This window comes from Aethina tumida, chromosome 7, assembly GCF_024364675.1.
Source record: "Aethina tumida isolate Nest 87 chromosome 7, icAetTumi1.1, whole genome shotgun sequence".
In the NCBI taxonomy this organism is placed as follows: domain Eukaryota; kingdom Metazoa; phylum Arthropoda; class Insecta; order Coleoptera; family Nitidulidae; genus Aethina; species Aethina tumida.
Window position 1 is genome coordinate 13,840,480 of NC_065441.1, and position 26,793 is coordinate 13,867,272.

Consider the following 26,793-nt stretch of genomic DNA (forward strand, 5'->3'; position numbering starts at 1 on the left):
CCTTTACTTATCAACAAGTACCATTGTTAATATGGTTTTAGAATAAAATTTATTACTTTTATTATTAAATTTTTGATTTTCTTATTTCCTAACAATCACAAACAGGTCAACAGAGATACTATTGATAATACGGATGATATAATTCCAAAAAAATGAGAGTTTATTTCAGTATTGAACAACTTGAAAATCAGATGATGCAAAATAATTAATACACAGCAATGCACTTTAGATATGCGCTTTGATATAACTGATGAACAAATGTTTACCAGTGAATACAACCAATCTTTAAAAATCAAACAATCTAAAACGCAAACAGAGCTTGTGGGATACTCAAACAACAAAAATTTCGCCTGCCAAGTTTATTTGACAATCTGTAACGTTCGTGGTCACAATCGAACATTAAAGTGCAAACTATCACTTTAGACTGCACAGATAAGAAAGTTGGTAGTTTTGCGAATGCAAATATTGAGACCTATCGTGTCGAATAAATTTGATAACGCACCCATACCACTTATCGAACCCATATTGTGTTTTTTTACAATATATACCGGAAAACGGGCACAACGATGGGATGTGGTTTAGTTGTGGTCTGAATGTTAAACGTCGAAATGGTAGTTTTTCAACCAGTGCTTGTTAAGTAGGGTAATTTTCTGATGACCTGTGTTTCTTGTTGCAGAGGGTGATTAAGGGATTTAATGAACGCTTCGATGACATGAATGGGTAAGTCCAAATAATCAATACTTTTGTGTACAAGAGACAGATTATCATCTATGGGGTGGATGTTTATGCTTGTTTACTTAATTTAATGTCTCATGGTTACATTAACAGTTCGGTTCAATTTATAATTATGCCACTAAATTCAAATTCAATTTCATGTTGCAAAAGCGTGATGCTACAAAAATAAATTTCATTTATCTAGCAGACAGTATGTCGCCAATTATGTTTTTATTACTGATTTTATGTGATAAAATATATTACCATGGTAAAGCAAAAGTGAACAGTTAATTAGTTTCTGCAGTAACTTATTAAAAATATTAATACTAAAAATACGGTGTTATAATCTCTGTAATTTAGACTTAAAAAAGTCAATAGAATATAAGAATATATTGTGTTTAAGAATCTCTAATTGGTTAATATATTATAAGTTTTTATTAAAATTTCATTAAGTTAAGTGTCACTAAATACTAAATGTTAAAGTGAAAATAAACATGAATTTCTTATTCCAAAATACCAAAAATTTAAGCAATAAATATATAACTGTAGTATATACATAGCAAAAAGCAAAAAAAATAAGTTTTATATTTTAAGTAAGTTAAATTTCCTATAAATTATAATTAATTTTTTATATTTTGCAATGAAATTGATCTCACTTAAATTTATGGCGAGACTTACTGAAATGTCATAATCTCTATTAATTACATGACAATGATTGAAAGAACTGTCGTATTTGAAATGATTTAATAGCGTAACTTATTCCAAATTTAATTAGTTTTTAATTAATAACTTAAGAGACTAAAAACTGACCATGTCTAATATAAAGCTTATTTACTTTTTTAAGATAAAATAATTAAATGTTAAATTTTGGAGAGACTTATTAAAAGACAAAATATAAATTCAAACAAAACTGTCCAACTGCAAATACACAACTTCTCAAGAGAAGTTTTAATAGCTTTTTTATATTTTTATTATATATTATATTAAGTTTTATTATTTTTTAATTAAGAAATTAAGAGACTAATTATTGACAATGTCTCAAACAAAGTGTATTATTGATAATTATGATAATTCTTTTTTATGGTGAAACTGATGTATTGAAGTAAAATTTTTGGGGGGCCTGAAACATCATACAAAATTAAAGGAAGTCATAGAATTTCCATTAATTGCATGAAAAAAAAGTCACTAAAAGTTTTGTTTGCGATGTTTTTATAGCTTAATTTATTACAGAGATTATTTAATTAAGAAATTAAGAGACCACAAATTGGCAATATCAAATAAACTGTTTTATTTTTTATTGTAATAATCAAATTTCAGGACAAAATTACTGAAAAGTATATAATATAAATACTGTTTTTGTTATTTACATGGAAAGAAATCAACAAAAGTATATGCTGGAGAAGTTTTAATAGTTTTTTTATTATAAAGTTTAAATATTTATTTAAGAAAATACTTTTAATTATATAATATGGTGAAATTGAGGTATCCAATTTTACAGGAACTAAAACAATAACGAATTATAAAGAAGATGTTACAATATCTGTTGCATGAAAAAATAAAAGTTTTAATGAAAAAATTTATTAGAGAATTTAATTATTACTTGATTGGAAAATTAAGAAACTAATAATTGACAATGTATCAGATAAAGTTGGTGGTTGATGGCTCATGGTTTGGAGAGCCTGAAATTATATATAAATATTGACATTGATGATAATACGTGATTTGTTATTATTAACATTTTTAAAGAGACTAGTCTTACTAGTTAAATTTAAAGATATATGTGCATAGTTGAGTTGAAAATATGGTATAGATAGACATACGAGCCGTCCGTGAGAGTAGCAAGTATTGGACCAGCGGCGGTCTTTACTGCTAATCAATAAGTAATCAAAGACGAAGCAGGCAGACAGCAGGAGCGGCGTGCATGAGTAGAAAGCAACGATCAGCAAGGCAGCGACCTGCTAAATAGAGAGGCACCTGTTTGCGTCGAAACGAACGGCCGTAGCAGGATCGGTCCCTCGAATGCGGTAGTTAGCAGTTAGGCAGGTACGGTTTTGCAATAGCCATCGCACTGGTTTATTATATCGGCTCCGTATGAGCCACGAAACCATGCATAATGCATGGGACATAAACCAGCTCCGCGGACGGAATTTGACACGGTGATTCCCCGATGCGCTCCCGCGCGTCTTATGTACGGTATAAAGTGTAACGTCGGCCACATTATAGGGGTTCCGTGCCGTAATTCATTTTCCACCGGACTCCAGTCAATTATTTAAAAATTGCCGTCCCTCGGTGCATCGTTTCTCCGCAAGCGCCGGTCCCACCGCAGCCGTATTTCGCGGCCCGAGGCCCGCTGGCTGCTTCCGGGAAGTGTATGGGTCCCGGGGGCGCGCTTCCGGCTTGTTTTACGTCGTTTTGTTCTAACAATCCGGGGCATAACTCTTGTATCGGAGCCGGCCCCCCTCCCGGCCGTATGTAAAGTTTTCCGGCCGCGTGAGCACTTTGCCCTTATTGAAATTTCGAATTCGGATACTTTGACAGACCATAACTCAACGTCGAACGATAAAGATTACTGCGGATAAATACGGGATACGTACTCCTCACTTCCCAACACCAATAACCGTCTCTTACAATCAATTGTACTTGTTATTAAATAATATCAATAACTCAGTTAAAAAAAATAAAAGACACTGGGACATTTCTTAGTGATGGCAAAATATTATTTTGAGTGTGCCGAAATCTTGCCACCGTGGAAAATTGTACACACACACACACACAAAGTACCACTAAACTTTTTGCACTTTCTCAATATTAGAAACAAATTGCTCCTGCCGGAGCCCGAGTAACTGTCAAGGAGATAATTGATGAACCACCCGGGCCGACAGTAATTATTAACGCGCTGATGATGTATAATGAGTAACAATTCGGAAGAACCTAAATACACGTACGTTCGATAAAATGTGTGTCTGAAATTTCCACGGTTCGTTACGTTTTTTTAATTGATTACTCTCCCCGCATTTCGGTACGAGATGGTTTTTCTCTTGTCGGCGAAGAAATCCTAGATGCTGTCTAATAAATTATGTGTGTTTTTGATACGGAAATTGTTACTAATTCATTTTTCAAGGAACTGTTTAATTACATCTTTGGTTCTTTATCAATTAGTATATTTTCCTTAAGAATAATTCGAAGGATTAAAGCAAAATAAGTTAAGTGATCCCTTACACAACTATCTAAGTTATAGTTATCAAAATATAAATAAAAGGGGAATTATAATTCAATGTAAACATTTGTTTTACTGCATATTTGTACTTCATGGTAAACTTACTTTTGAATGAGTTGTAAAGAATAAAATAAATTATTTAAATTCTGTATCTTTATTATTTAAATTTAAGATTTGACGTATTAATTTTTAATTTAAATTCTTAATTATTATTTTATATACGTAATTAAATTATTGTATATTAATTCTCTAAAAAAATATAAAATGAACTCAAAACTAATTTTTAAAATATTTTTTTTGTTTTGATAATTGAAGATCTGAAAAAATCAGATTTCATTTAAACTCCGGATAATGTTATTATTATTATTATTAAAAAAAAAACGAGAAAATTACTATTTTTACACTATATTTTATATTTTATTTTTTGAGATATATATGTAAATTAATTTTATGTTATTAAAATTTATTCTAATAATTCAAAGAAAAAAATGAAATAAAATTAATTTTTAATATTTGATAGTTATTACTAAGAAAAAAAATTATAAAATTTTAATGAGAAATTAAATTTGAAATTGAAATACAAATAGAATTTACATATAATCATTAAATTGTTATAATATTTTATTTTGTTAATTTTGATTTTAAAAAATCCAAAAACTAATAATAATCAAAATAATTTCAAGTTAGTTTTCTCTTTGTTTTTAATAAATTTAATAATAATAATATAATAATAATAATAATATAAATATAATTTTCTTTAAAAAGATATACAAATAATTATAATTTACAATTTCAAGATTTTAATATTTAAAATATTAAAAATCTTCATTCATTTAAATTTTTAATTATAATTTTTATTATTAATACTTAAAATCAATTTAAAAACTTTATAAATTACATATTATTATATTTATTAATAATTAAATTATTGGTATCAAAATTAAATAATTATTATAACCAGATAATTATTAAAAATTTAACGATAATTTTCTCTTGATTTTTAATTAATATATTAATATAAAAATATATTTTTATGAAACAACTATAAGAAATATAATGGGAGACTGTGTCAAATATTTCTTGTTAGTTTATTCATTAAATAAATTTAATTATAATTTGAAATATAATAAAAAAAAAAAAGTAAAGATAAAAAATCAGGATTTATTTAAATTCTAAATTACGTTATGTGTATTTTTTGAGATATATTTTTATTGTTAAAAATAATTATAATAATTAAAAATATTTTTTTATTTAAATAATCAGATATTGATATCTAAATATATAATTAAATCTGATATTGAAATAAACATAAGTATCAGAAACCTAATAATATATTCAAAATATAGTTAAAATATTTAAATTTTATCGAAATTCTAGATTAATGGGTTTTTGTAGTTTTTAGATTTTTAAAGCCTTTGATATAATAAATATGACCTAATGATAATTTTAAATTTATTTGAATTGTTTTGACTTTAAAAAATTTAAAAACTATATAACATATATTAGCTAAAATTTTAAATACCCAAATTACCCAAATATAAAATTGCAATAATAAAAACACATTCCAAAATTTATTAAGAATCTGTTTAATTATAATATTAATTGTAATGCAGTTTTTTATAAAAACAAATACATAAATTATATTTCTATTCATTGCACTATTCATTTCTGCTCCAATTTCTGCCACAGAAATTTGGAAATCAATTATTATTGTTGACAAGATGTTTCATCATCTAAGTACACCTTTCCGCGACTTATCGCAACTGTTATCTGTAAACCACTCAAAGAGAAAAAAAATGAGGGGCCGAAGAAACCTAAACCGCTGCAGATGGAAGTGATCTCATGCCAGCGGATCCCCCCGTGTTCGTGTCGTCGTCAGGACCGGCGACGACCTCTAAATCTGTCCGCGTCTGCGGCGAAACACGGCGGAACACGGGCCCATAATGAGCCCCCCCGATTAGCCAGCGCCGCGGACGCAGCCCCCTCATTAACCTTACACATACACACGTGAGCCACCGACCCCACACATGCATGCTTTTCGAGTACTCAATGTTCGAAGCGCATGTGCCCGTTAAACTGTAATAATTATAATTGCCAATTACGGCATATTATTTATGTTACAATTAGTCGTGTTTTGGATTTTTTTTTTTCGGGTTACGGGCACGTTTGCTCCAATTAGCAATTTTGTGTAAATTCAACAAATTTTTCATTACGTGATGGATTTCGCACTTCTTTAAAAATGTTTCACTTGCCATACTATAGAATTTATTTCAAGTCTCTGTAATCACAAATCTTCTCATCTTAAATCTTAACCTAAGAAGAATCTTTGGATTAATTTATTTCATTCATACTTTTCATATGACCATGTTCATTCATGTAGTTACTGTAGAATGTATTTCAACTCTCATTGACATTTGTAAATCAGAAATTTTCTCATGAAGGAAATCGTAACCTAAGAAGAATCTTTGGATTATTTTATTCCATTCATACCGTTCAGAAGCCTATTTTAGCTCCATTTCGAACAAAGATTCCTTAATTATGTTATTAAATTTTCAATTACTTCTTTAATTAAATTTAAAACCAGAATCTTTCCCTGAAAATAATAATAGTTTTTTTGTTGCATTCCTCTTTGATGACTTTTATATTATATTTTAAAATAAGAATCTTTTTTAAGATAATCCTATACTGAATCTATTTCTGAACAGAATCTTCATTATTCTATTGTATCTAAATATATAATTTAGGATCGAGAATCTTTTTTCTTAAAATATCTTTTTAATTTTTATTTAATTCTATTTTATCACAACACTTGAATCAATAAAGAAACCTCTCTTGAAGATAACGCTTTAGTTATCATTGTATTCTAACTCTTAGAATAACTTCTGTCATTCTTTTACTTGTTTTATTACATTATATATGTCTTTTCTAGCTAATTTTTTAAAAATGTCCTTTAAATATCTTATTGTATTTTATTTTCCTCCAACTGTATTTCAAATAAAAAATCTTCCCCTTATAAGTCCATACATTATGTTTTAGAAAAATAATCTTCACCCAAAAAGAATGCTTTGATTATTTCATTCATAACTCTTTAAATAACTCTTTTCTTCTTCTGGTTAATTTTATTGTTTTGCTACTTCTTGAACATCATATTTACCTAATTTTGGAAAAATAGTCTACTCTTGAAATATTTTTTAGTGTTTTATTGCATTCCAACTTTATGAATCTATGGGTCTTCTTTTGTAGAAAATCTTTTCTTTATTTTATTGTGTTCCAATTTTTCAAATAACTTCTTCTTCTTAATGTGATTTTTATTGTATTACTACTTACCTAATTTTGGAACAAGGGTCTATATTTTTTTAGTTTTTTATTACATTTTAACTCAATGAATCTATAGATCTTTTGAAGAATAGTTTTTTTTATTTTATTGTGTTCCAAATCTTTAAAGAACTCCTTAGAATAAATTTTGAGGTATTGCTACATATTGAACATCATTTTTAGCTAATTTTGGACCTAGTCTCTCCCATGAAATATTTTTTTATTGCATTCTAACTCTATGAATTTATGATTGATAGGAAAGGCTTTTCTTTATTTTATTGTGTTCCAAATCTTTAAATAACTTCTCTTCTTCTTATGGGTAAATTTTGTTGTATTGTTACTTCTTGGACATCAGTTTTAGCTAATTTTTTAACAAGAATCTTTTCTAAAAACATTTTTTGTTAGTTTTTCATTGCATTCCATATGTGTATTTTTTTGAACAAAAGCTTTTCTTTATTTTATTGTGTTCCAAATCTTTAAAGAACTCCTTAGAATAAATTTTGAGGTATTGCTACATATTGAACATTATTTTTAGCTAATTTTGGACCTAGTCTCTCCCATGAAATATTTTTTTATTGCATTCTAACTCTATGAATCTATGATTGATAGGAAAGGCTTTTCTTTATTTTATTGTGTTTCAAATCTTTAAATAACTTCTCTTCTTCTTACGGTAAATTTTGTTGTATTGTTACTTCTTGAATATCATTTTTAGATAATTTTCTATCAAGAGTCTTTTTTAGAAACATTTTTTGTTAGTTTTTTATTGCATTCCATATGTGTATTTTTTTGAACAAAAGCTTTTCTTTATTTTATTCTTATGGGTAAATTTTGTTGTATTGTTACTTCTTGGACATCAGTTTTAGCTAATTTTTTAACAAGAATCTTTTATAAAAACATTTTTTGTTAGTTTTTCATTGCATTCCATATGTGTATTTTTTGAACAAAAGCTTTTCTTTATTTTATTGTGTTCCAAATCTTTAAATAACTTCTCTTCTTATGATAAATTTTGTTGTATTGTTACTTCTTCAATAACATTTTAGCTAATTTTTTAACTTTTTATTGGATTCCAACTCTATGAATCTATGAGTCGTCTTTTGAAGAAAAGCTTTTCTTTATTTTTTTATGCTCCAAATCTCTAAATAACTTCTCTTCCTCTTATGGTAAATTTTGTTGTATTGGTACTTCTTGAACATCACTTTTAGTTAATTTTGGAACAAGAATCTTCTCCTGAAACATTTTTTGTTAGTTTTTTATTGCATTCCATATGTGTATTCTTTATGAATAAAAGCTCTTTCTTTATTTTATTGTGTTCCAAATCTTTAAATATGTTGTCTTCTTCTTATGGTGAATTTTGTTGTATTGCTACTTCTTGAACAATATTTTTAGCTAATTTTGGTCTTCTCCTGAAATATTCTTTTACTTTATTGGATTCCAACTCTAGTAATCTGTGGGCCTTCTTTTGAAGAAAACAAGAGAAGAATCATTCATTTGGTAATTTTTGAACACCTGAAATATTTTTTTTTTTAATTTTTTTATTGCATTCCAACTCTATAAGAATTACTTATCTAGTTATTTTATTCTTGAGCGGTGGTTAAAAAATACAGTCTGTGGGAATTGCAAATTATTAGTTCTTCTTATTACACTCATGAACGAAAGTGATTAAACTAATGCACAACCTGTAATCAAGCAACATCAAAAACGGAAGTGCATTAATTGCTTGTGTCATATCACGATGATAGATTTTTTCGAAAGCAGTTCGCAGAATATCTAATCCGGTGTGACCAGAATCGCATTTCCATTAAGCAAACATAATCTGGGATTGAGTCCCCCGTGCATCGGGACTAATAAACGATGCAGCGTATAGACGTATAGAGCGTAGCCGATGTCGGGCGTTCAATTAAAATGATTTTTCGATTTCTGCGCGATTTTAAAACACGTACTTTCCCCTGTTCGTCGTACCGATGCCGATCTTGGAGTGGCGCTACGCTTTTGTATCACCTTCGGGTATTCGGATCGGGAGCATGTTCTCCGCCGGAACGATTGTATCTCCTCCAGTATTTATTCGGTAGTTGCACTACAGGATGGTATCTCTATCAGTTCGCTGGGAGCTACGCGCTATCTCTATTACAGCCCACTTGATTATTTTACATTTACACGCATTTCACTATATACGAACTGAACGAACTGAACAGGTAGACTTGTTGGCCGGCTCTTTTTCGTCGTTTTGCCTGCCTCTCCGCTCCGATGGAATAATTACGGCCATTACTTCTCCAACAAAGGTCCCGATTAGATCACCGATAATAATGGACTACTGTAATGCATTATGGAGCGTCTATTAGCGTGATTTTTATTAATGGGGGCCCCGAATGCGGATCAATTCGATATCCGAACGCCACTAAATTGTTTTTGTGTTCGGTATAATGAATAGTCAATCAAAATGCGTCGGCCATTGTATTATTTCTTAATGGATACACGAAATTTTTTAACCAATTTTATTTAACGTTTTACTTACTTACTATTACTGTTACATCTATGTTGGGAACGGAAGGCGTGTCAGATTTTAACTGATCTTTTGTTCTATCAAATTTTATTACATCTACTTTATACCATTGCCAAGTAAAACACCGTATTAACTATTTTTCTGACATTCTGTAATTTGGGTTTTTATCTTCAGTTTTTTTATTTATTAATTAATTTAATACTTTTTATTAGTGAAATATTAAAAAAAAATATGGGAATTCTTGGAATTTACAATTATATTCTTGTTGATTTGATGATTATAAACATAAAGTTTAATGCCTTCACTTTATAGCAATGATAAATAAAAATATTCTCAATTGAGTGTTTAAATATTCTTTTCTTGTTGGAGGGAAAGTAACACTACTTTAATGTTTAAGCTTTTTACAAGTAATTCATTAATTATTATTATTATGTAATTTAACTTATTATGGAAATCTTTAACACAAACAAATGCGATTAGAATATCTAAAAGTTTGAAATCTGATTTCATGATTAATACTGTTAATTTAAAGCGATGCCACATAAAACGATCTTCAAAACACTGTTTAAATAATGGTGATTTGTTGTTGAATTATAACTTTGTTATTCCAAGTAATTTATTTTTTATTAAGGGACAGTCAGAAAAAAAACAGCCAGGATAACTGGTGTCAAATTTTAAATGATATTTTGTCCTTGACTTGATGAATAAAAACAGAAATTTTAAAGCTTTTACTTTAAACCAATGCTAAATAAAAATTTCTTCAAAACACATTTTAAGTATTCCTATCGTTTCGTGATTGACTTAAATCTTTTTTAATACTTTGGAAATTAATCAATTATTCTGAGTAATTTAATTTCTAGTGTCAAATTTTAAATGATATTTTGTCTTTGACTTGGTTATAAATAGAAACTTTATAGCTATACTAAATAAAAGATTCTTCAAAACTGATGCTAAATTATAACTTCTACTTTGTCAGCTTTTTTGCAATTAATTTATTTTAATTTCCAGTAATTTATTATTTATTAAGGGAATGATTAAAACAAAATACATACAACTAGAATAACTAAAGAAATTTGTTATCAGAAATGCTATATTTTGAATGAAATTTTGTCTTTGATTTAATGATTATAAACAAAAATTATAACACTTTTATTTTATAGCAATGCTTAATGAATATATCTGTATATAACTTTTATTTATGAAGAAAAAAGATTTACATTGTTGTTTGTAATTTCTCTTTTTTGTTTAATTTTTAATATTTTTCACAATATTATACCATGCATACAATTTAAATTTTATTTATGATAAAAACAAAAAAATACATCTAGGATATCGAGAGGGATACTTGAAATTTACTGTTATGATCCAAATAAAAAGCAATTCCAATACAAAGTATATTTTATAGTTCCAATGCAGGAATATAAATATAAAAGTGTCTGGTGGTCACGGACCGAAGTATTAAAGAATAAAAAATAAGTTGGAAATTGCATGTCCCCGACGACATAAACAATGCGACACGTGTGGTCATCCCAAGGGTTGCGTTTCATATAAGTTGCGGGCAAAGAAACAAACACATGATACCACCGGCCGGCCGAAAAGCAGCCGAGCCAATTTCACGTAATTTTCCCCAAGGAATCCAACGACTCCGACACACACAATTCCTGTTTTTTTTTATAAAAAATTATTGACCTATAAATAATCGGTTTTCCGGGGGTTTCGAATTTATGTTTGATTGGGTATTGTGAACGTTTTAATAGATAATTCAGTTCCCACCGATCTCAAATTTTATCTTCCATATGACTGTTTGTTTTGTTTGACCCTGAAAAGTGCAGTTGTTAAATATTTATTTGTAGTTTTGATAGCGAAATACGAAGCTGAATTTAATGGAAAAACTATAATCTTTGTACCAATATTTACCTTAAGTATTTGTCACAGGTTATTCTTAAATAAATTTAATTTAGTTCATAATTTTTAAACTGAATTGGTTTTTAAAATCAAGATGGCAACACTTGACCTTAAGTAAATGTAGGCAATAAAATTTTATTAAAGCAATCTCGGTTGCCTAATAAAAGTAATCTCTCAAAGTGTTACTTTTATAATAATCCATGATAAAGTATTAAAATTTACAGTTGTAAACCTTTATAACTAGTTATACAAGAATAAAACGAAATGTAAATATTTACAGAATGACATAAAATTATCGTCATAAACAGAAGCAGGAACGGCAATACGGTAAAAATTAAAATTCCAGCAATTGCCGTAAATTCCCAGCCAAAGTGGCATCGGAGAATCAAGATACAATTAAGTATTGTCATCGTAATCCCCGATGCATCGTCGTCGTCCGATAAATAAATTTATGCAGGCACGCAACTCCAAAGGGGGGAATTAAAAATTTCGCATGGCTCTTATTATGAACCAGTCTTTGTAGTGTCCAGTATTAAAAAAAGAACAGCCGAAACGAAACTGAAAAAAAAAAGATAAAAGTAATAAAAGAACAAGAGAGCGTAAGCAAAAACGCGACAATGATATCGTCCGATCGATGGTCTGTAAATTATGCAGATGTATTCGCCAATCTCATGCAATTGTGCTGTAATTTAAGACGTACAAGTCTGGCCTCCGCATTTTTGCCGGATTTAAATGAGTCCGTATTAAATTATCTCACAACTTAACAGAAAACCAGTCCGTGTACATCGATCAGCCTGTCCCATCTAACACAATGCCCTCCACGACAATAATAATAATCGAAGACCGCACGTTGCCAAGTTTAAATCTTCATCCTATAAATTCTGTTCTCATTTTGTTAATTTTTTTAGGTAACACTTTGTATGTTGTCTGGTTGCACACACAGAGGTCGTTAATGTGTGCTCACACTAATAGGCAACTAAGTTTACAGTACATTCTTAAATAATCTCAATAATATTGTTAAATATAATCTCCCTACTGATTGTTAATTAACCATTAAAGTATTAAAATTGTTTTTAGATGTTGTAGCCTGAAATCTCGTCTCCTCCGAATAGTGTTAAATTAGTCTTGAAATATGCTGTTTCGAATCATTCTTTTTTACTGTTGTTGATTTTTTTAGTAAAATCGTTTTCAGATATGTGATCTAAAAGCAGTATTTTTTTTAGGTTTATAAATTTTCTTCACATTTTATCAGATTTTGTATAAATTACTTGTCAAGCAAAGAAGTCTTCTGTATGTAAAAAGAGAGGTCAGGAAAGTGTATCCACGCTAATAGGCAACTCAGCTCGCAATATATTCTTAATTAGCGCCCTACAAAATGCCGTTAAAAATATTCTTGATTCTTAATTAACGATCGTCGTCAATTTTAACAAAATCGCTTCCGGATGTTGCGGTCTGAAATCTCATCGCCGCAGAACATTGTCCTCGGGTTTATAATAATGCACAGATGTCCCCGAGATTCATATACGAAATTTATGAGCTCCGTATCCACTTAGCGTGTCTAAAAAAGCAGCTGACAGTTACTTGGATTTCATAAACAAAACCAGCGGTTGTTGGTCGAGATGATGCGGAGAGACGCTTAGAGGCAGAGATGAGTCGCAGCACATGCCACCACTCATAATAGTTGACGGGACGTATTACAAAACAGTGGCACGTAAATTTCACAAAGGATTAGGAACACCGAAAACTACTTTCTATCATTTATCTGAAAAATGGGTATCATAATTCTCATAATTCGAATTTGTTAATTAATTGAGTGGTCGCTATAAATTTTTGATGTGGCAACATGATGAAGTAGTTGTTAACAGTAAATGAATTGACATCCGGTTGAAGGGTGAGAAACACTAATATAATTAGTCTCCTTCTTTCGTAATCAATAACGTGTTAAGTAAGTTTGAGAAGCGCTGCCGCGTCCATAATGCTCGGCCGGTATGATGAATTAGAAAAAAAAAGGAAGGACACAAACTACAGTACAGTGCAGGCCTTTGATCTCTCCACATAAAGAGATATAACCATTAGGTTTTCATCATGCTATGCGGCCGATGTTGCGGCCTCCGTACCGTTTGTGCTCTCAGGGATTAAGGAAATATAAGTGGCAAGCCAGGAGGATGCTCGTTCATTATGAATTAATGTCCGCCCGCCGACCTTTCACATCAAACGCGGATGTTCATTTCTGCGATGGACCGACCGTGTACCGGACTCTCGGCCTGGATGGGCAGTTGTTGTTTCTTGTAAAAAGAAAACACCGCCACGACAAACTTCAAAAGTCCAACTTTTTACTTCCGCACATTTAAACTTAATTAATATTAACTATCTCCGGCCAAAGCTACGAGTGAACTCGTTCAACTTTATCAAGCAAATTATAATTCTTTCCTCTGGCGATTTAACGACGTTTCAATTTAATCGACAATATGCACCACTCCAATTTTACTTTTTTATTTATGTTATCCTAAGGATCGATGCCAGTAAAAATATATTAAATTGAGACAAAAGCACGTACTTCATTTTAATGTTACGGCAATGCAGTTTTAGTAAGTTACGCTCGTCTCGGACTAATTGGCGTGTCAAAAGAGAGTAAGTACCAAGTAAAAGCGTCCTTGACGACGCAAGTCACCGTGAAGTCTACACAGCCTCAAGGAACTGCAAAAGATGAGCGACGACTTAAACGTACAACCTGACAATTCTAATAACTCAATTGAGTCCGCCCTTCAATAAATAACAATATTTAACACACACCCACACACATTTTTACTCGAAAAAACGGGACAAAGCTCGCTTCTTTACAACTTAATGACTTTTTTTGTTCTTAACTTTTCGCTAATTGCCGCCGGAATTGTTCGGTGTGGCTTTAATTAATGTAACGGATAGTATTGTGCACTAAATTGCAGATTCATTAATTAAATCCGTTTGATATTTGCATGACAAGACTTTTACTTCCAAATTATATCTCTGCCCATCAACCCTTTGAAGAAATTATCATTCACGTTTCTTTTAAAGATTATATTTTTTTAATTTCAGGAGAGAACAAGTCCAATTAAAATTTTATTAAAAAAACATTTGGAACTATAAAACAGAACCCAACTTATATCTATTTATAAATAATTTACTATCATGCATAAATAACATCTTTTTTTGATTTTATGAGACAATCTTGTAAATTAAAAAAATTAACAATAATAAAATAATACAATAAAGATGATGCTCTTTCAAGCATATTAATATTGTTTATAGGAATTAATTAACATTAACTGACAAAATATATTAGCCATTAATATCAAAATTTGAATATCCTTATTAATGCTCAGGCGAAAATTGTGTTATATTAATTAAAAATGTGCTTTATATGTAAATTCGAAACAATCAGACGGACTTATAAGGATTTTGTCGCGTTATATACGTGGGAACAGTGAAAAATTAAGTGACACGTAATAAAACCGTAGTAATTTAATAATTATTTAATTCTAATTAATGCGACGACTACTAAGGAAGCCATTACTTTTTTGTGTTCGGTCGTATTTCTCTCGTTGATTAAATTTGGCAATATCTTTGTTTTAAAATACCAAAAATTATTGCCAAGCCACAAATCAAAAAGTTAATTCCCTTCGCCATCCGAAAAACATAATAAAACAGCGAAAAAATCATATTATTCAATAACATAACTCATATTTAACTGTTATGAAAATTCGCGCTATAAAAACGTCGTCCGCACAATTAGAGTCGTCATAAGAAACGTTTTTTATAGCGGCAAAATACCATTCGCAAAATAGAAACTAAAATATCAACACAATGTTTTCTGGACGCATCTGAATTATGTTTCCCGCATTGTGAATGTATTTTTATTGTGACGACAAATTTCAGCAGGGAATTTAAACGTTTAATATGGAGAGCGTGAACGGATTTGATTATTTCACACTTTTGTGACACACGATCTTTCTCACGTTATTTTTGAATTGGGCCGCTTTGTTCTTTCTTTGCTTGTATATTTTTGCTCAAATTCTTCTTGAACATATCATAAAATTGTAAATCTCTGAAAGTAAATGGCTTCACAATTAGATAATCTCAAGAAATTACTTGGATCGGAAATTTCACAAACGCCATCAAAATACTTTTTTGAATAATATTGTGCTTTTTATTTTTAGAAGAATTATATCAAGAATTAAACCTCTGAAAATTATTTCAAGAATAGAATAGATTATCTCAATAAATCTCCCGATTGGAATGATCCACAAATGACAGACGATAAAATTAACAAATTTTGAAAGTAAGTTTGTTCAGGAAATTTAACTGGCAATATTTACGAATGACATTAGAATATAATTTCAAAAAAAGCTTTACATATATACATGAACTCTCGAAAGTAAGTTACTTCAAAATCAGAAAATTATCGCAAGAAATCACATGAATAGGAAATATTCACAAATGCCATTAAAATACTTTTTTGAATAAAATTGTGCTTCTTATTCTTAGATTAATTATGTCAAGAATTTTGTGATGTACTTTTCATTGGTTCATGCTAAATTGTAAACCACTGAAAGTTGTTTCAAGAACAGAAGATTATTTCAATAAATCTTATGATTGGAATTACCACAAATGACATAAAATACTTTCTTGGGGGAAGCTTTGTATAACAAATGTTGTAATATTTTTTTCTTTGTCAGATGATAAACTTAATAAATTTTGAAAGTAAGTTTGTTCCTAAAAAGATCAGTTTCGGAAATCTAACTGGCAATATTCACGAATACTTTAAAGTGCTGTGCCGAAGAAAGCTTTGCTCTTTATTGTAATAATAATTGTTTAAAGTTTTTTTGGACATATTTTTCTTTGGTAATAAGTAAAATTGTTAACTTCAAAATCAGAAAAGTATGGCAACAAATCATGTGTATAGGAAAAGTTCACAAATGACATTAAAACACTTTTTTGAATACTCTTTATTCTTAGAATAATTATATCAAGAATTTTATGATATACTTTTCATTGGTTCGTGCTAAATTGTAAACCTCTGAAAGTTATTTCAAGAACAGAAGATTATTTCAATAAATCTCCTGATTGGAATTACCACAAATGAAATAAAATACTTTCTTGAAGGAAATTTTGCTTCTTATTCTAAAAAGAATTGTATAACAAATGTAATATTCTTTTCTTTGTCTTTGTCTTTGATAATATAACTAACAAATTTTGAAACTAAGTTCATAAAAAGAAGATTATTTCAGGATATCTCACTCCGAAGAAAGCTTTGCTCTTTAATGTAATAATAAATGTTTAAAGTATTTTTGAACATATTTTTCTTTGGCATTAAGCAAAATTTGGAACTTACTTAGAAAGTTACTTCAAAATCAAAAAATTACGAGAAGAAATCATGTGAATAGATAAATTTCAGAAATTACATTAAAATAATTTTTTTGTATAAAATTGTGCTTCTTATTCTTAGAAGAATTATATCAAAAATTTTGTGATATACTTTTCATTGAGAACAGAAGATTATATCAATTACCACATGACATAAAATACTTTTTTGAGGGTGGTTCTGCTTCTTATTCTAAGAAGAATTGTATAACAAATGTTTCGGAAATCTGCCAATATTAACGAATGACACTAAAATAATATGCCCAAAAAAATTTTGCTCTTTATTGTAATAATAATTGTATTGTATTTTTAAATATATTCTTCTTTGGCAATAAGTAAAATTGTGAACTTTCGAAAGTAGGTTATTCGAAAATCAGAAAATTACGACAAGAAATCATGTGGAAAATAGGAAAAATTCACAAATAACATTAAAATACTTTTTTGAATAAAATGCTTCTTATTTTTAGAAGAATTATATCAAGACTTTTGAAATATACATCTCGTTGGTTGATGAAAAAATTATAAACATCCGAAAGTTATTTAAAGAACATAAGATGATTTCAAGAAATCTTCTGAAGAACGTTCATTTTTCTTTGACAGTAGGTAAAATCTTATTGTGTGAAAATGACATTAAAATACCTGTTTTTCACGTTGTAATATGTTTTTCTTTGACAAAAAATAAAATTATGAATTTTCAAGAACTGAAATATTAAAGATGATAAAATCGTATATTTCTGAAAACAAATTGCAACATCTAAATGTATTTTTCTTTGACAATTGGTAAAATTGTGAATGTGAGCAAAGCTAAACTTACTGAAACCCTTTTCTTGTTGCACATTCTTAAATTGGTTGCACTTTTTAAAATACCCCAGTCATTTGGAATATTGTTAGCAGATGAGATGAACCGGCAGTTTCGACCCCTTTGTGTAATAAATTGTTACCAAATATAGGTGTAAAATCCACGTTGGGAGAACCCCTTTTTTATTTACCGTAACGCAACACTTATTTTCTTAAAGGGGTGCGCAACGCGCGCCACATGCAAAACAACCAGCGACGCCGGATTGAATTGAAAAAACCGTCCGAAAGGAAAACAATCCATAAATCTGCAACCTGACACTAAACCCTTTCCGGTGAATAAAGACGAATTTGTCAGCGTGTTTAGGGCCTCCAGATCAAAATATAATTTAAGAACTTTTTATCTGATGGATTATTTTTAACATTCCGACGGTGGAACAGCTGTTGTTACGAATTCGCGCGGCCCATGTCACGTGATTAATGAACGGTGAGATTTCATTCAGCGAGTTTCGGTGGATGCGAACGACGTGTTCAAAAATTTCGAAACGGGGGAATTCATTAAGAAAACGCGGGTGTTTGTTTATTTTTCTTTGGTGTTACAAAATTAAGCGGTGGATAATATAGTGGGCCACTCTCGCCATCCATTCAACTTTTTTTTTCGGTTGGTTTTGTTGCGGACTCTTCGCGTTCATTCTTCGTTGTATTTTAGCACCTCGGAGACGTGGATTTATTTTTGTTAACTCATGTTGCGGTTATTTACAAAAGAAACGGGGACACACAAAGAGTATTTCGGGAGAAAGAAAAATGGGAGGTGATATTAATAAATTATTAACGTTTCCTCAAAGTTCTGAATGAATTAATTTTCGTTTTTATGCATTAAATACTAAATATCCATAATTATTTTATATATTGCAATTTTTTGTAATTTCAATAGCATTAACATTTTTTTTAAATTTTTAATTTTTTTATTATATATGCAATAATTTTAATATTTATTATTTTCATTAATATTTTATAATTTTTTATATTTATTATAAAAATAATATATAAATATAAATATATAATATATTACAAATATGTTTAATGTTTTAATATATTTATTTTATCTAATATATATTTTAACATTTTTCTACAAATTTATAAAACTTTTTTTATATTTAAAATTTTTAAAATTTAATTATATTTAATATTTATTATTTTACGAATTTAATTTATTAATTAATTAATATGTTATAATATTAATATTTCACATATTTTTAATGTTTAAATATATTTATTATTTTGTATTATCTAATATATATTTTATATCATTTTTTACATTTATTATAAAAAATTAATGTACTAATACAATTCTAATATTTCAAATGTTTTAATTTATTCAGTTTTATGGTTTAAATACTCAATATCCATAATTATTTTTATATTATTATTTATATTACATATATATGAAATTTCAATATTATTTCAATATTACTAATAAACATTTTTTAAAGTTTTAAATTTTTTATTACATTTGGAATAAGTTTAATATTTATTATTTTAAGAATTTATTATTATTTATTTAAAATTATTTTTATTATAATTTTATAATTTTTTATATTTATTATAAAAAAATATTATTTTAATACAATACTAAAATTTCAAATATTATCTATTCTTTCATATTTAAAATTATTTAAATTTAATTTATTCTACTATATTTATTTTTTTTATTATTATTTTATAATTTTTTTATATTTATTATAAAAAATTTAATGTATTGATACAATACTAATATTTCAAGTACTTTTAATGTTTTAATTTATTGTTATGTTATTTCATTAAAAAATGAAAATATTATTTTTCTATGAATTTATATCCTTTTTATAATTTTTAATATATAAGAAAATCATACATTTCATATTTTATTATATTCATCATTATTATTTTAATTTTGTTTATATTTAATTATAATATATAAATTATTTATGTATTTGAAATTATATAAGATAATTTACAAACCAGGTATATGTAAAAATAAAAATATAATATATTAATAAAAATGTTTATTATGTTGTATTTAATTAATTGTTCAAATCTGTTAAATTCCTTATTATATTCATCATTTTCTATTTTATATTATATAATAAATATTTTATTTTTTTTTTACTTTTATTACATTTATTATTATTTTTTTAATTATATTTAATATTATTTCCAAATATTCCAAATATAATATTAATAAAAATGTTTATTTTGTTGTATTTAATTAATTTTTCAAATCTGTTAAATTCCTTATTATATTCATCATTTTCTATTTTATATTATATAATAAATATTTTATTTTTTTTACTTTTATTACTTTTATTATTATTTTTTTAATTATATTTAATATTATTTCCATTATTTTACCATATACTTATAAAATTTTAATTATTATACAAACTTTTAGTATTATTTTAATTATATTATATAACATATTTATTATTTATATTTGAAATATTTTTACTATTTCTATTTATTTTATATTAATATTTCATAATATTTATGGTCTTTACCATTATAGAAATTGATATCTTTATTAATTTTATATATTTTTTAATCATTTATATTTTAATGGAAATGGTGATTTTATAATAATAATAGTTTAATTATTTTTGTGTAATTACTTTTTTGACAAAATAACGAAAGTTGACATTCCATATGGACATTATGAAGTATTTTTTTTAAATAATAATGATAAATAAATACTTGATTTGAAAGAAATTATGTATAAAAATGGAATTATTTAGTTGGCTGGTAAACAATACTAAATGTTAGTCATAATATCATGTGTACAAAAATAAATTCTTAATAGAATCATATTAATTAAAGTACATTTAATTTAATAATGAAGAAAAAAACAAAAATAATTTAAATTAATATAGTTTTATGACCTAATTATTGTATAAAATTGACCTGTTTAATCAATCTTACTTGTATAATAAAACTACATGTAGTTATTAAAGAAATTTATAATTTTATAATTAAAAATTTTAAATTAATTAAGTTTACTGCAATAATCAACAACAGCATTATATTTCATGAGTATATCCTAATAAGAAATATTCATATAACAATTTTATGGAACTATTTATCAAGTCGCACAATGGTTTCTATTACTGGCCAATTATTATACAATTCAAGAGATTCCTTCGTTAATAACAACGCAATTTAATTAACGAGTCTGGCCATTCTAGCATCTAACAATAAATAAGCTCGCTTCTAATAAATAATACTGTCGTAAATTAATTTTTGAGGTACAGATAACATTATCCCGCATCGTATATTTATAATTTACGTAATATTTCACGAAGATTTATCAAATAGGACATGCCAACGTACACAATAAAACATTATTTTCTCGAAAGTCCGGCTCCGACCGTACGTAGATACATACGACTCGTACAATTTACAAGAATGCTTCCCGTTAACTTCGATTAGGATTTTTTCTCGGCGATTAATTTATTACGGCATGATATAATGAAACAATGCATAATGATAGATTTTCATAACTGATAACCGGAACTCGTTATACGACTAATATTTATGGGTCTGCGGGCATAAATTTTAATTTACACCAAACTTTTCGACACACGAATTTTACCATCACCAATTTCGTTACTTAATTAATTTGTATTGTGTTTAATTATCTCCGATCTCGTTCTGTATCATTTCACCGTCACTTTCTCTCGAACCGGCCACGGAATATCGAAACGTTTATTATAATTATAAATACACGTAAAAGTATCCGAGGAATTTCGTATTAGCATAATCGTCACAATCGCGACGAAACAAAGAAACGCCGTTCAAAACAAATTTAGTCGTAAATAAATTCGAAATAAATCCTCTGGAAACATAAAATGCCAACACGAAATTACTTAAATTAAAAATACCTGCTGATTTAACGTATTCGTATAATTTACAATAGACGAAAAAAAAAAAAAACTACAACAGGAATCAATTCACATAATTTATGAATAAATAAAACAGGAGGTCGAACAGCAGGTGTATGCCCGAGGTGACTTTTACACCTAAACCGATTCGAAACAATTTCACCGCCTTAAGTTATGCTGCCGTTTGCAAAATTTAAGGCGTTTAGAACAGTTTATTGTTGTTTTAATTGTAGGGCATTTGTAAAATTGATTTTAAGGTGTGGACAACAGGAAAATTCATTATTTCAACAACTTGAGACTTTTTTCAGGGTTATGATATAAATATACATGATATCATAGATATGAGATAATTTCAATATTCATACATTTTGTATATTTTGATAATTGATATGATATGATATGATATTCATACTTAGAAATATATTCTTTTCTTCCATGTGGAAGAAATTATGGTAAATGATTTTAATTTTTTATCAGCTATGATGTAAGATAATTACATTATTTGTACCTGAAATAAATTGTTTTGTGATTTTAATTTTATATTAGCTGGTATGATATAGTATGATATGATATGATATAATTTGATGTGATTTGATATAAGATAATTCTATTCTTCGTACTTGGAGGTTTATTCTTGACTTCCATCTGGAAGCAATTATGTTAAATGATTTTAATTTTTTATTAGCTGGTATGATAGGGTATTATATGATATCATTTGATATAATACGATATGATATAAGATAATTACGTTATCTTATTCTTGTCCTCTACTTGGAAAAAAATTATCATTATCTGTACTTGGAAATATATTCTTGTCTTCCACCTGGAAGAAATTATTGTAAAAGATTTTAATTTTTTATTTGTTGGTATGATATGATATAATATAATATGATATGATGTGATAGAAAATAGTTTCAATTATTTTAATTTTTCATTAACTGGTATGATATGATATGGTATGATATAATATGATATACTATGATATAATATGATATAATTTGATATAATATGATATAATATGATATAATATGATATAATATGATATAATATGATATAATATGATATAATATGATATAATATGATACGGTATGATATGGTATCATATGATAGAATACGATATGATATAAGATAATTATGTTATCAGTAGTTGGAGATATATTCTTCTCCTCCCCTTGGAAAAAAAATTTTGTATACGATTTTAATTTTTTATTAGCTGGTATGTTATGATATGATATAATATGATATGATGTGATAAAATATAATTTCATTGTTCGTTCTTATAAATACATTATTGTATTTCTGGAACAAATTAATGTAAATAATCTTAATTTTTTATTAGCTGGTATGATACAATGTGATATGATATGATATAATATGATATAATATGATATAATATGTTATAATATGATATAATATGATATAATATGATATAATATGATATAATATGATATAATATGATATAATATGATATAATATGATATAATATTATATAATATAATATAACATGATTACATTATTCATACTTGGAGGTATATTCTTATTTTTCATCTGGAATAAATTATGGTAAATGAAATAATTCCAGTAAATGTCGGTCTACAAACTCGAACAAATATAGACATTCAAACGATTTGAATTTTTTATTAGTTGATATATTTGAAGATGTTACTAATTTATAAATTTATTAAAATTAAAAACTTAAAAATAAACTATATTTATTGATATTTTTTATACTGCTGCCTTAAAAACAATTATTATTATGGATAAAAAATGTCAAAAAGATATTTTGTTAGTAGTATATTATATATTTTCAATCGTAATTCGACAATGCTATAAATAACATCAATTAATTAATTAATTAATAATGTAAATGGACTTTCCAGTTTTAGATTAAAATAGAAACCGCAATTCGAATCTAAAAAAGACTCCCCCAAAACATTGTCTATAAATTATATAGAACTAACACCGTAATTTATAAATTAATCTGTCGAATAACACGCCTCTGGCTTTTAATATCGAATGGATTAATTTATTGTACCTGCTACCAATTCTATTAAATTACCCAATAAACGTCGAAACAATTTTACGTGACAAGTAATGCTACACCGGAATAAAAATAACCTGCAACAAGCTCATCCGTTAAAATATGAAACAAAGTTCCATTTTTTAAAAGACGAACAAATAAGTTTCAATCATAAATATCGGACGACGATTTAGTAAATTCCCTTTACTTGTCGGCAGTCGCAAAATCCCAATAATTTTTGGATAATTTTAAACTGAATGGAGGCACTTAAATAGCCTAAACAAAAAGTGATGGTCTCACGTAAAGCTGAGTTCATTCATATGGCGATTTCTGAACGAATGCCAGAATATGCGGGTTTCTTTGTTAAAAAAAAATAAAACAAGACTCGGGCACAATGACGACGATGCTATGTGGTCTAAAATAGCCATCTCAAGAATGCCTATCCTATAAAACACTTCGTTTTACTTGAAACTGGATTTCGCGCAGTTAACCGACTTGAAACAATATTATTGATTGTTGGAAATTCCTGGAAGTATTGTAAAATTGTGTATAATTTTCACAGAAATAGATCCAGACATGAGATGTAAGGAAAATGTCATATAAAATCAATTTGAAATGCCTTTTATAGCAGTAAAATATTGTATTTTAATAGCCTCGCCCTCCCACATGAATTCCATAAAACTATGGCCAGTAAATCTTTATTAAGGAGCATTGCGGTTGCAAAAAGCAACCGTAAATACGCACACAGAGTCTAAAAAATAACTTTATCTCCCGATCCCTTTGGGGAATCAAGCCGGGTCCAAACAACATGAGTTACTTCACAGGGATTATCTGCGGCACTTCGAGTTCCAAGCTACGGCCATCGTAAAGAGACTTTCGCAAACTCGTCGAGCAGTTCCAGTGTGTTCGTCCGAAAGCACTAAAGTATAGATTGAGTAAACTTTGTAATGTCCCACTCCTCATCCAGTCATAAACCTGACTTAATGGTTTATATTTTCCGCAGATCGCACGAACAAGTACGGTCAACTTTATCTCCACCTGCTCGTAAATATCGCGTCCGAAATGCCGGGGCAACTTTGTAAATTGACGGCGGTTCTTCGAAACTGTCCGGGATTAGCTTAACTTTCGACGAGAAATTAGCTTTTCTCTACACATCGCTTTTTGTTTTTCCCCTATAAATATTAAAAGAACATTATGACATGAACCTTTACCGAGATAATTAACGGAAGCATTTATCAAAATTTATTAAATCCGGGACCCACAACGCGATCCGCCTCCAGAAAATACCGAAGCGCTAATGAAGAAATTTACGCGACCAACTAAAATACCGCCATATATCTTTAATCAACTCATTTGAGACCGGTGTTGTACACAACATCGCCACGGCTCATTTCCCCGATATAATAACTCAGTGCATGTGTGTTCCACTCATAATTTACGCACTTGTTAACAATAACATGTGGAGATAATAAAAAAAGCAGCCGGAAAAAGTGGACCGGTTTCCAAACGATTCGAAATCATCACCGAAAACTTATAATTGTTACGGACGTTTTGTTTGTCTATAAAAAAGTTTCCTTGAATACTTCATCATATTCCCATCGGATTCTTTAAGGTAGAACCACCAGTTCTTGCGGAATTTGGTCTAGACCAATTTTGGAGGAAGGAGCATTAATATTCATATTTTTTCTATATGACTTAATGAGTTCTCTTCTTGTCCATATTTTGTGCGATTCGAATTACAAAAGAAACAGGTACACCATCTTAAGTGGTATTAACAACAATAAGTCATATTTTTATAACCAACGATGGAAATAGTACAAGCAGTGACGGAAGGCTTATCATAACTTACACCTGACTCTTGGTTCACATAAATCTGTGAGAACCTTCAAGCGGAACGAGCCTTAATATCTTGCTTAAATTAATGATGATTTTAATATAAGACAAGACCATTTTGTTGATGAAATGATTAGTTGTTATCTAATTTGATTTCGAGGCATGATATGAGATAATCTCATTATTCGTGCTTGGAGGTATATTCTTGTCTTCCATCTGTATGGAATTGTGGTGGTAAACTGTTTTAAATTTTTATTAGCTGGGAATTAGGTTTTACGATGTACCGATAACGGTATGGTCATCATTAACTATATTATTAAAATATTAACGTCATAAAAATCAAGCGGATAACTTTAATTAATAATTTTGCATATGTTAACACATACTTTAGAGCTGAAGAACCAAAAAGAACCAAGATTAATTACATTAGAATATAATTTTTTATATGGCATGAAGGTTAAGAAAATGGGTACCAAATAAAACGTGAGGGAGTTAATATCTGAAGACAGCAAAAGTAATGAGAAAACCACAGTTACTTTAATCATGTAATTTACTATAAGATAATGAAACAATGTAAAATAATAGATGCCCGTAAGAGATAACCGGAACTGGTTGCCGGCCATTATTCATGCCATCTCGAAGTTATAAATTTTAATTTTTGTGGTACATTTCCCAACTTTTCGACACCTATAATTGCCCCGCTAATTATTTCGGACGATTTATTCTCTCTAGCTTTACGTCGATTGATTTACAGATAAAATTCGACCGAGATGAAGACTAATGAGTACGAAACATCCACCGTGCTTCAATTCAAGCGCATTAATAATCCATTAGAGGTCACAGGGCACAACGCATATGAGAATCATATCGTCCGCTTTTGTACACCGACTTCGTGTCCGTCAACTGAAAAATAACAGTCATTATTTATAAGTGATCAGTCGGTTTTTTTTTTCGGATCGGCTGTTTTAACATCCTCAGCAGCCATTCCCTCACCGTGGAGCATCCGTGTGTTACTGGATTTCATTGTTTGGCGTGATTAGTCGATTTACTGCCAGATTTTCTCACACAGTGAGTCTTGTTGGAGCAAAATTTACTTCTGGGGGTCGTTAAAATTAAATGATTTAAGGGCAGTTTATCTACATGAGTACTTCAATTCTTTTCAAGTTAATATCTTGAGGTG

The 26,793-nt window shown here is 28.3% G+C and overlaps 1 protein-coding gene across 2 annotated transcripts in view; it reads left to right on the forward strand.

Annotated features, from left to right (window-relative positions):
* The window catches only part of LOC109601132 (transcription factor Sox-13), a 242,767-nt gene that overhangs the window by 99,208 nt on the left and 116,766 nt on the right, over positions 1–26,793 (forward strand). Inside the window, exon 3 of one of the 2 annotated variants that reach the window (XM_049969578.1) lies at positions 677–720. The exons of the other annotated variant lie outside the window; for it this stretch is intronic. Coding sequence (XP_049825535.1) covers positions 677–720 — 44 coding nt within the window. The remainder of the gene's footprint in view (positions 1–676; positions 721–26,793) is intronic. 2 annotated transcript variants of the gene reach the window in all.